The sequence below is a fragment of the Oxyura jamaicensis genome, chromosome 2 (genome assembly GCF_011077185.1).
Source record: "Oxyura jamaicensis isolate SHBP4307 breed ruddy duck chromosome 2, BPBGC_Ojam_1.0, whole genome shotgun sequence".
NCBI classification, from domain to species: Eukaryota; Metazoa; Chordata; class Aves; order Anseriformes; family Anatidae; genus Oxyura; species Oxyura jamaicensis.
The window spans coordinates 28,386,513-28,399,352 of NC_048894.1; the positions used below are offsets into that span (position 1 = coordinate 28,386,513).

At 37.9% G+C, this 12,840-nt stretch overlaps 1 protein-coding gene across 1 annotated transcript; it reads right to left on the reverse strand.

Moving 5' to 3' along the window:
* Window positions 1–7,544: 7,544 nt before the first annotated feature.
* NDUFA4 (NDUFA4 mitochondrial complex associated) lies at window positions 7,545–11,103 on the reverse strand. Its single transcript, XM_035318567.1, has 4 exons — window positions 10,948–11,103; window positions 10,227–10,315; window positions 9,818–9,878; window positions 7,545–7,762 (listed from the first exon to the last, which is right to left on the reverse strand). The coding sequence occupies exons 1-4, from the start codon at window positions 10,987–10,989 to the stop codon at window positions 7,706–7,708; spliced, it is 249 nt and encodes an 82-aa protein (XP_035174458.1). The 5' UTR covers window positions 10,990–11,103; the 3' UTR covers window positions 7,545–7,705.
* Window positions 11,104–12,840: the final 1,737 nt, after the last annotated feature.

Below are 12,840 nucleotides of genomic sequence, written 5' to 3' on the forward strand. Positions count from 1 at the left end.
TCACATTTTTTGTTTTCAAGTTACTGAATCACATCCTCATACAAACTTCAAACAACTGATAATCTTTTAGATATTTAATGCAGAGTGAATTCACATTTTTAGTTAATGTCGTAGCCAGGCTTACTACAACAGTGATCCTTAGTCCGCTGGAAAGTATTTTTCTATCAAGGCAGTTTTCTATTGCTAAATGTATAAAATTTTACTTGGATCACTTAACTTTCCTGCTTACTAGGAAAGCTGATGTCACAGCTGTAGTGAGGTATTGATGGGAAAAGGTACTATTTCTTTTTAACACAAAAGTAGGTGGTGACTCTAGCGTGTCAGGAAATAGCACAGCCTAGCAGAAGGAAAGCTCCTGACAAGCAGAAGATATATGAGTGAAGAGGATTTCTCAGGCTAGTAAGCAGAAACCTTGGCTATCTAGCTGAGGAAAGGATGAGAGAATAAAGACTGATGACAAGACAAATGGAGACCTTATACAACGTATCTGTACACATCTATAAACTGCTGTCACTGAGCTTTTTTCATTTTCAATAAATGCATCATACAAACAAACAAAAATCCATCCAATTTTCTATGTCAAAATTCATGTACAAAAACATTTTCCTGTGACAATAATTTGTAATGGAGGAATTCATTACACTTCCACTGTATATTTTACAAGCTCTGCTTTCCTATGCCTGAGCGAGCGGGACACTTATTTCTGTCTCTCCATTCTCCTTGCTTTCAGTGTAACAAATCTCTTTCTGGGGTCTCAAAAACCTCATTCTTCTTTCCCATAAAACTCTCTTTAAAGACTGAAAAATTCACCAATACACATCCAAGTAGAATTTCAGATGCACTATGAGACTGTTTATTTTGCATTTCATGTTCACGCAGGTAGATAAAGGAATATTAAACTTCATACATTAAGCTCCATTGTTTCTGAGGTAGACTGTTTAAGCTCCATGAGTCTGTGAATACGACTACATTACTCGTTTGACTGCTGGGGCAAGCAACCAGGATTCAGAATTAGAAAGTCTATTGCTATGTACTACACAAATCAGATCTGCCTGCCTGACCACAGCATGCTCCTTGGTGGCGGTATTTATTTTGCAAGATACTCTGAATTTGAGGATCACATTTTAATTACGGCCATTTTCCTCTATTCATTATTAGTTCAAGCTCAGGCTATTAAACTGTAGAACTTGTAAAAAATTGACTAATCTTTACTCCAGCTACCAGAGCAGCAGTGAAATATTTGATTTTATGTAGGAAGCAGATAAGGCTTGAGTCTTTTTTTTTTTTTTTTTTTTTTTTTTTATCTTCCCCATGTAAATACTGCACAGCAGTCTGCATCACCTTTAAACACAGGTGCTGTAACCTGGGCCATTCATCACCTCCTGACTTTCCTCCCCTCTGCCAGTGGCTGACAGAGCAGACAATTGTCAGGGCCTGAGTTAGGAGCAGGTGGCGTAGTGGTTCTTCACTCCCAGTCCATCCATCCATGCAAAAGAAATCTTCCGCATTTCGACATTGTGCCACCAGCATTGAACTGCCCCTGGCTTTCCTTGCTTTGGAGGCAGACATATTCAACATGTTATTTCATTACACTCCTTTGCAGAAAGAGGAACGAGGTCCCTTCTCCAATGCTGAGTAATGTTTTGCTGAAAAACTCTTTCCAATTATGCCAGCACCTAATTTTCACACATGAAAAAATAAAATGTGATTTAAGATTGAAGATCTTGTGAAATCCTTTTGTTGTTTGAAGGTTTAAGACTATTTGTGTTCAGGTACAAAGATGCAGGGTAAGGTTTAAAATCTTAAGATTTTAAACTGGTAATAAACAAGTTGCTGACATAAATAATTTAGAGAAACCATATCAAATTAAGATACATATGGCTGACCCATGATTGGTGTATAAATTTTATATTGTTCAAAATTTTCAGATATAAATTCATCATTAAAGTATGCCATTATGATGCTAAGTAGAAAGAATGCTATTTTCAAAATTAGTCATAAATTAACTTTTATTTTTATTTCAAACTACTGAAGTAATACTTTGGCATTAGCAGTATAATTAATAACACAGTGCACCAGACATTCTTCTCTAGTTATTTTGCTTTTTTTGTTTGTTTGTTATTATTTTTATTTGTTTTGCATCATAATTTAAACCCATTACAATGTTTTTGATTTTGCTCTCCCTTAACCTAATTCTCGCTGCATCCTAATAGGCCAAGAAAATGAACATCATCTGTATCTAGTCACTGTATATGTAATGAACAGCTTTTGTCAAATTCATGTGCAAATGGTTGGACATAAGCAGAGACAGCTCCTGCAATAAAATCATGAACTTCCTGAAACTGTTCTAAGTATTGATGCAACTCCTTCTGCCTATTGTCACTTTTTTTTTTTTTCTTTCTTTCTTTCCTGGCATAATTCCTGAATTTATCTGGGCTTTTATAAAGGGGAGAGAGAGGTGTGATTTGCACATGCAGAAAACTTTCAGTGAGCCCTGGTCATTTTAAGAGCAACATCTCAACTGCAGAGATTAATTTTCTTCTCACAAGCTTCCAAAATTCTAGTTAGTTAAATGTTAGACACATCAGAAAGAACAACATCTGAAGCCAATTATCCCCTTAACACTCCATCAAAATCCTGTAGACTATCAAGAGATGTAAGTGGTTCTGGAGTAAAAAGTTTGAAATTGGGATGAAATTCTGTCTTTTCCTATTGATACTGAATTTTGCTATTTTGGAACAGAACAGAAGGCAAGGCAAGGCAAGGGAAGGAAAGGGAAGAGTACTGAGGAAATCTTATTAAATTCAACCCTGTTTTTTAAATGGCTATGACCAAAATATTAATTTAGACACACTAGTGCCACCCCATTAAATTCCAGCAGTGGCACCACTGGTAGAGAAAGAATGGCATTCAGATTTTTCACCATTAAGTAATCTGTTTTCATTACCTTCTCAGCAGTTTGTTTCATTTGCCTGCAGTAAGGAAACTAAAATTAGAAAACATTTCATGTTCATAGTTAGTTTGCTTCCAATGTGAAAAAAAAAAAAAAAAAAAAAAAGTCTATAAATTTGTCTATTGGGTTATGCCTTGTGCAGTTCTACTAAAACAGTTGTCTTTACATTATAGTGATGAACTGTAAATGGCATAGTGCATTAGTTTGTCCAAAGTAATTCAAATTAATGACCCTAGAAATATTATTTGAGGTGTCTAAGTTACAAAGCATTGCCAATAGTCATGAATATTACCAGCAGAATTTTTATTCTCCTTTGTAATGTGTGCATTGCTATGTGTTAAACTATTTTCTGATCATTTTCAGAACTTGCTATCTCTTGCAGGAGTTCCATGTGCCAGTCTTATATCAGTTCCAGTAGCTTATGAATTTCAGGTAAATGCTGATAGCAAACTAGCAAAAGTTTGAATGCATTGTTCTTGCTTTGACTTGCATACTTAAGTTCTCATTTCACATTATCTAAGTGATACTGATTTTAACTGAACTCAAAAGCAAGTAAGAAGAAAAAATGGAGCAAGTAAAAGTGTGATCTCATAGGTTCTTCTGCTAGTAACTGTGATAATATTAACTTAGAAAGTCTAAAAATTACTTTCTTTTTAATTTTTAAAGTTTATATGAAACTTTAAGAAATGAAAAGGAAGCAGAAAAATAGAAAACCCAGCTCAGTAAGTTTTTTTTTTTTTTTCTTCACTGAGCACACACGTCCATCACTTTTCAGAAAGTGTTTCTGAAATCCTTCCCTCTAACTCCAATGAGAAACAAACTAAAGCTGTTCTTCAGAAACTGAAATTTTAATTTGCAGATCGTAGCATAGATTACTGGAGTTATTATTATTATTCACACTGGTGTAGTAGAAAGAAAAGTTCTTCATTTCCTTGACTTACAGTTCATTCACAAGTACCTTTTAAATGACTTCAAAAATGTAAGCAAAAGCCCGATGTTGTACTTACTAAGAAAGTAGTAAGCCTTACCAATCACAGATAACAATATTTTGAAATGCTTAAAAAACAACAAAAACAAAGTCCATCCAAGCTGGATGGCACTAGATTAACACACATTTGGGAAACATGCTGTCATAGTGGTATCCAGAGACACAAACTCTTAAGAAGCTTAAAGATCAGAGGGAAAGATTAGATGCTTCGGGCTTCATAGGAACTTCTCGTGACTAAATGCTGATGCCAAGACCACTTCTCTGTAGAAGTAGATAGATCTTCTCTCCTAAGTGAAAGCATGAAATTAACCAGCTCCAGGATTTCAAAACAGGGGACCAAAGAGTAAGCTTTTCCATTAAATAATATTAAAAAAAAACAAACAAACAAACAAACAAAAAAAAACTATCACCTGTGATGAAGATACAAATGAGCACCTTTGGGCTTATTGTTTTTGTTTGAGTTCTCACAGATCTGTGCTTCCTTAGTCGTGCAGGAAGTTTTCTAGCTTATACAGTTACTTCCATCGTAATGCTGGTTTTATCATTAATAAGTAGAAATGTATATGAGTAGATTTAATTATAATTAATTATATTTAATTATAATTAATAAGTAGAAATCTGTATGCACATGCAAATATGTTTTTTTTTTCTAATAAATCTTTCTCTGTTCTAAATATCTTTTTTTAATTCCTGTAATAAGCTTTCAGCCTTTCTTTGTGACACAGTATTACAGTCCAATCAAAATTAAACACACATTTGCTTAGTTTTAAAGGTCATTCAATAGACACGCACCAAACTAACTTTAAAGGTAAAGCAGATCTGAAATGTATTTCCTCAGATGACATTTGGCTAGAAATCCTATGCAAAATTTAATGAATCTTTTAATATCAAGTACACTATTCTAATTTCTTACGGGCCATTGGTTATTTTATGCTCATGAGTAACATAAATTGTACTTATTGGCTGTACTAAAAATATAATAAAAGGCAATACATTATGACATACTGTATGGAATATGTGTTCATGTGCAAAAAATATGGAAAACTGTAATTCTTTCTGTCCTAGGTGGACAGAATTAATTTCAGATTTGATCACCCAGCTGCTTATCAGGATTGCTGATGAGGAGCTGCAGAATTACTGTGTTAACAGAAATCTGACAGTGACAGGCAACCCGCTGTATTCTGAGAATAATGGACACATCTTCTGTGCGTGGCTCATTAACAATACACACAGGCCAGGTCTACACTGATCACTGTGAAAAAATTGAGCACAACCAGCAGCGTAGCAGACGTATCAATCTTTGTTGAAATGTAAGACAGCAGAATATCAGTCTCTTTCAGATAATGTGACATTTGCCCAAGCAAAATTACATGCCACTGTGTTAATGAAGGACCCCAGTTTTCCTGCTAATGATGGGATATAGTGATTTCATAAAAGTCAAAAGCCAAAGATGAACATTAGTAACTAATAGAGTACAGGGAAAAAGAATAGTAGAGTACAGAAACCCAAACTGCAATTGTTTCTTCATGCTTTCTTCAGGGAATACCATCTTCACCTACATGAAGGAGAAAAAGGCAGTTATAAATAAGATGGCTGAGCATTCTAACGCAGACAGAATATTGCCAAGTTGTGAAAACGGTTCCCTTCCATTCTCACTCCACACAATACAAACACACACACACAAAAAAAAAAAAAAAAAAAAGAAACACACTTGCTACAGATAGGCCACAACCAAACAAGCAGTTACAAACTAAGCCTAAGCATGAAGTCTGGTTTTACATTGAATAAGTATTTCCCCTGTCTCTAGGAGAAACTCATGATGCCTAAAGGTAAGCACAGGTTTAAGCCCTTGCGTGACTGGAATTTTAACAATAAAAACAATACACGTGAAATAACAACAACAACAAAAAAGGGGGATGATTTTAAAATCATTTGAGGTAATAGTAACATTACAGAATTCAAATACTCTGATAGATCTATCAATGTATAAATAAATCAGAAAAATATATTAAAAAAACCTATGGAACTTTTTTAAAATGAACAATGCATATTATCATAGCACCAATATGAAGAAACAGAGGATGTAGAGTTAGATTCATTGCCTCTTTGTTCTCTAGACAAACCACATTTAAAGCTTTAAACAGCTTAAATACTTCTGTTAAATAGATTTTGAAATATGTTAAGGACAATTTACTTTTTCTTAAGTGGCTTTATTAGGATAAACCTGAAGCTTATATTCTCTTCAGCTGTGACCAAAAAAGCCTTTCATTTCACCTTAATAGGAACCAGGTTTACTTCCTGGATATTGGTTTTCCCAAACCTTTACATAAACTATCTACATTTCAAGACTACCGTATTAAAATCCAACAGGACTGCCAACTAGGAAGTTGTTAAAGCACTTCCTATTTTAAATGTGACATACTTTTAAAAATGAAGAACAAGTGTTGCAACAGAATGTTCTATTTTCTAACACTATTTAAGGTTATATAGCAATCTTAGTCCTAAGGATGCTTAGACCTTGCTCACCATTGCAAACATAACACTCATTCTCCTTCACACACTGCGAGAGCATCTCAGATAACCAAACAAAAACTGAAACCAACATTTCACAAAAAGGTATATAACAAAAAGGAAGATATATCTAAATCAGTATCAGATAAACCACATCCAACTGATTGCTACAATTTTCTGCATAAAATAAGAAATTTTAAAATTCAGTAAAATTTCTCACTGCTCAGTTTCTTTGAATCTGCTCTTGATATTTATAGTAACGGCTACGGTTATCTGGTTGTTTCCATTCTCAGTAGAGTTCACTTTAAGAGAACTTAAAACTTATCAAGATAGGAACAGCTGTTTTATGTTCAATAGTCAAAAGTTACATCCCTGATCCAGGGAAATACCAGTCTTCTCCAGAAAAGCAAATGACCTACCATAAACAAGACAAGCAAAGATACTTTCTTCCTGCCTTTCCAAATCAAGGGTCACAGCCAAGTACTAAAATATGAGGACATGCCCCTTCTGAAAGATATTTTTTTGTTTTTCTGTGTAAACTGTAACTATTCCCTGAATCTGATGCCCCATTCTTATTATATGCTTTATGACAAAAAGCATAATACACAGTAAATCTCGATTATGTTCCTAAAAACTTCTTTTTAAAATATTTGAAATTGGTTTGTTTACTAATGACTAAATAAATAAATAAATAAACAAACCACAACCCTACCCTTCCCCAGCAGAACTTGGCTTTTTCTGTTTTGTTTTCAGGAACATATGGCAACATCTGTTGGTTCCCTGTTCAACAATGACTTCCAGCATTGACTTGTCTGCTACCCAAAACTTCTTAAAGCAGTAACTCGAAAAATGTAGGTGCAATTAAAAATATACTTGTGTTTATATGTATGTTCTCAAGTTCTTGCAGTCTGCTATGCTGCATGAACGTGATCACTTATTTCAAGTCAACAGACTGCATATAAAGCATGTCAAGACAACTTTGCTTTCTTATAGAGCAAATGGGAATCAGCTTTTGCTTACTATTTGACTGACTGTACAACTGTTAATGTCTGAATGTCCTATTTTTGAGAAATTAAAGCAAACAGAAGACACTCCAAGTTTCAGACATTTATTAAACCCCATCAAAACACTTCCAAACAGGCAATCAAGTGCAGTGTGAGGCAAGTTTGAACGTTTCCTGGATGATAAAGCATAATTGTGCGGACGGCTTCCGGAAGACCCTTCTGTGCGGCTTGTGGAGATGATCGTGCTCCTTAGAAGTCAGGGCGGTCCTTTTTGAACTTACTGTAGTCTACGTTGACCGAGTAGAACTAGGGAAGAGAGGAAAAGAAATGAATATTGATTAGAATTAGAAGCTTGATGATATGATACCATTTCCACAGAAAATATCATTTGCCATAGTATTTATTATAAAATATGCACCATTTGAACTCACATCAGGAAACTGAAATCATAGTTTGAGTCTGTGCAATACAGAATAGTAAATAATAATAATAATAAAAAATCTTTCAAGAGCAATAACTTTTTATGTTATCTTCATTCTGTATACAGTATTAGAAACTTTAAGTTTCAGATGAGGCAGTGCTGGTGTCTACAACTGAAGAAAAACCTGCAGAATCTCTTCTTTGATTCCCAGAATTAAAAGTCCATATACAGGAAGTTCTGACAGTACTGCTGGTTTATCCTTTTTGCCCCAAAGCTGTGTGTTCCTACGTAATGAAGACAACATCTAATTTGCCAAGTAGCACAAAGGATAGTAAATGTGAACATTTACAGCAGTGCTGCTAAAGCCAGATTTGGTTTAAGTAAATGCATGTACAACTTCAAGATGTAACAACAAAGAAGGAAGGTAAGGACAGATCCTTTCACACACTCGATTTATATTAATAAAGTTGCATCCCATTGCAAGCCATTCAGAACAGTCCAGATAGTCGCTGAGGACAACGAATATACTAAAGGTATATTTGGCATCCAGCCTGATTTGACATCAAGCACATGGTGCTATAGTTGTTCCTTAAAAAAAAAAAAAAAAAAAAAAAAAAAAAGGAAACTAGAAAGTATGTATTAGTTTGATTACTTTAGTCAAGGCCAAACTCAATTTTATTTATTAACTTCTTCATATGAGGAAAAAAAAAGCCCAGAACTAAGAACGGAATTAAGATTGCTTTAACACATTCAAATTACAGCTTTCTGTTCAACTCACACAGCAATCATCACTCCTTCAACTCTTCTCTTTTGAAATATTGACTTCCTCAGCCTTTCCAAAGAGAAGAAAGTTTACAAAACAAATGCAATTTCATCAAAAGCTGCAACTTGCCGTTTTATCAGAGCTTTTTACTGAACAGTCATCCACAATTTAGAGCTTTTGCCTTTCCATTTCCCACAGTACAGTCTTGGAAAAAAAATAATCCACAGTGACACACAAACCCAAATATGGTAAACCCTGAGGCTGTGTTTGTATGCTAGGACAGATTGGGAATGCCACAGAAGGCATGCACTCTTTAAAAGAATTCATGCTGCGCACGACATTGAATTTGCCTTTCTTAGATATTTAAGAAATGCAAAATTCCAGAAACAGCAATGAAAATGAAGCACTACATTCTTCTTGGACTCTTAAGGGAACTGCAACATTTTATTCTGGGGTGTGGTTTTTTGCTTATTTAAATGATTGGCGTACTATGATATGGTACTGAATAGACACTTGACATTGAAACTGGGGTATCTTTGCTTTTTAGTAGTTTGTGGATAATCTTAAAACCATCCTCAACAGAAATCTTTAATAGAAGAACCCCATTTTAGTAAACTACAATATGCTTTACATATCTTTCCATGCTTTCTCATTAGTTCAATGAAATATCTTGAATATTACTTAAAGAACCATTCTATTGCGTCTATTATTTACAGACAATTGTTTTCAAGCAATTGGCTGTAGAACTGAATTAGTGTTTAAATGTTAAACACTGGTATTATCCTGCTTTGCTTCCCACAATTAGAGGCCAGTAGTTTAGAACTTAGAAAGTTTTAGTTCAAAACTTAAAAGGCCTTATTCTTCTCCCTGTGTTTTACTTCTGTGAGCATTATGTGCTATATAGTCTTCCTCTGGCATATAATACTTTTCTTAGAGAGTAATAGATACCTAACTGCTTCTGTACAGAGACTCCTTCTGGCCCATTAACAACCAACTCTAAGGAAGTTTTAAATCTCAAACAGCTCTCTCTGCTCTGACTTCTGAAGATAAATATATTACCTTTGCTGCGCAACATATCTCACTTACACAGCTACTTTCTAATACACCCAAATGTCCTAAAGCAGTAAGCAATGCTTTTGGTATCATGTTTTCTAAAAATCTGTTTTTTTTGTTTTACCTTGTACTGGTCATTGGGAGCCAGTTTATTCCAGGGTTCTGGATTATTTTTCTTGTCCCAGCTATTGAGAGAAATACAAGATGTTAGAACATATTGAGAAAAATCACAGTACTTTCAAAACAAGTAGAATTTGTATGTATATTAGGGTTATTAGACCACGGACAGTCATCTATCTAAATGTTTCTCCAGAGAAACATTTGGATATGGTCCTTTGTCAGCAGTCTCTAAATGGGGTATGGTAATCCCACAATCAAATCTCCAAATCCAAGAGAACTCCACAAATTCATCACCAATAATAATGGAGCTTCAGAAGCAATATTAAGGGCTCCAGAAGCATAAAGACAAGGCAGTGAACCTTACTTTAATATAAGCATTAAGAGGATTAACATTGTGCATGTTTTATACATACCAGACGTCTGGGTTGAACATCGCCAAACGCATGACATACAGGGCTGCGCCAACACCTCCCGATCCAATGATCAAAAACAGAGGGATCAACTGCAACAAGAAATGCTTCAAATGACATACAGCAATACAACAAAATAGCCTTATTACATTCCTGGTTACAGCAATGACAAATGAAAGAACAAGCTCCCATGTTTTGTGGCCCTCTAAAACCTTGACACAAGCTCCCTGCGTCGCTGAGGTTTGACGTCGCTGCGATTTGAGAAAAACAATTACCTGCAGTGACAAAGACATGGGGAAAATACTGCCACCTCCGCAGCCACCAGTACGCTGCAGCCGCACATTTCTCAGAATCCACTACCTGCCCCTCCACAACCGCCCCGCCATTTGCACCCCCCAAGTGGCAACGTAAGAAAGGGGGGCTGAGGATTAAGGAAAATGACACCCATGAGAAATGGCAGCGACACCTCGAGATCTGCAGCTCCAGGCCCATGCACAGCCGAGAAAAAAGGCGGCGTGGCCGCGGCTCACCGAGCAGCAGCGGGGCGCCCTGAGGCCGGCAACTCGGGCATAGCCGAGGGCGCTGAGGCGGCAAGAAGAGAAGACATGGAGGAGGAAAGGAGAGAACATGGGGGAGGGGGGGGAGGGGGGGGAAGGAGAGCCGAGGCGGGCAGCGGCAGCCGTGCGGGGAGGTCAGCACGGGTACCCGCCCGCCCGGTACTCACGCTGGGGTGCTTCTTGGCGTGGGTGACCATGAGGCGGAACATGGCGGCAGCTGGCGTCCGTTCCCTCTCCCTGCCCGGCTCCGCAGCTCGCCCTCCCCGCCCCGCCGCCGAGGCCCAATGTCACCGAGGCCCCCGGGCGGCAGGTGCCCGCCGCCGGAACCCGGATGTAGCGGCTCCGCCGTTCGCCTGCTCGCCGCCCCCCGCCCCGCCGCGCCGCCCCGAGCCCCGAGCCCGCCCCGCGACCCCCGCCTCAGCGCGGCCCCCGGCCCGCCGGGCAGCGCCGTCCCGGGGGGCTGCAGGCACCTGCCCGGGCACCCCGCGGACCACCCGCCTCCGCTCGGCTCGGCCCGAGGTACGGGCGGCGCCTGCGCTTGCGAGGCGGTGAGCTCAGCAGTGCCACTGATGTGCGATTTCTTTCACGAAAGGAGTAATCTGAGAAGTGAGATTCTTGGCACCCAGGCGTTAAGGAATTGTTTCCTAGGCGGAGGGACTATCAGCGTTCCTCTGACCTGACACAAAACAGTTCCTTTCCTAGGCTAGAAGCAGAGTAACTTAACACAAAGGCCAGTGGCTTGGGCGAATGAGTATTAAAGTACAATTTTGAAGTAATAAAAAAATAAAATGGCAGAGAATAAATATATGTAAGCAGGCATGCTTTATTTCACATCCTACTTCCACAGGCTGATCTCTGCATCTCCTCAAGAATTGTTTTGGATTGTTCCAGTCACGACAAGTTCTGAAAATCCCCTGGTGCCTTGCTTGTCATCCAATTATCCAGCCTTTTTCAATTTGCCAGAGCCCGTTTAATCTAGTTAACAGATAACTCTGCACTAGACAAAATGCTGGCAGTTGGCCACATTCGGCAACTTGTGCAGATACACTTGACAAGTCATTGCATGGCTGCAGATTGCAGCTGGGTCGTGCCACCAGAGCAAGTTAACTCTTTTTCTTTGGCGCTGTGCATCCCATCACTTGTCTCCCTCATTTGTCTCAGAGCTGGTAAATAGAAATGGCTATAGGTACGGTGCTCCAAGATTTCATTAACCGTTTCAATCTATACAGTAATGAGGAGAGTATTTTTCTAGGTTTTCAAATGAAAAGATGGACTTCTCCATGCAGTTAAAAGTAATGAAAATAATAGCGTCACTGCTGTTTCTCGTACATCAGAGAAATCCCTGAAACCTGCAAGGGTAGCCTAGAAGGTTAAACTGCTTACCCCTTAGTACAATAGTTCAACTCTCCACAGAAAATACCAGTTGTGCCTAAGCAGCTGCAGAATAACTGGCAGAGACCAGAGGCCAGGTAGATAGCCACTAGCCATACGGAGCTGCTGAGCAAACTTGCCTCAGTTTACAACCTGCTGTATTCTGTGCAGCTGCTCTAAGGCTGAGGGACAGAAATCCAGAAACTCTGAGTAGCCTGGTCAAGAAACTTTGAGTAGCCTAAGGCAAGACCACCAGGGGTACACTGTTTCCACTAGGCACATCTCAGGCACCTATTTTGGGGAAATATGCAAGGGTTTTTACATGCTTCTCAGGATTTTTTTTTTCAATGATTTATACCTTCACTGGGTTTTCTTGCTTTTACGATTTTAAATGGAGGCATAGTACCTGATCAATTTGCAAAATTTGTCATGCATTTTATGGGCTTTCATAAATTTTAAGCATTGTGTACATCAGCTTTCATTGCCTGGGCCAGTACAGCTCAGCTGGTTCATTGTTCAAATACATGTCTTGTCATTTATGTTATATTTATATTGTATTTATTTCCTTAGACTATTGCATTCAATTAATTTTACAGACAAGAAGAAGTAAAGTGTGAAAACAAGCAGAAAACAGATTTTTTCGTTGTAATTTTAGAAACTGTGAATTAATGTTCCCATAGTACAGCCAG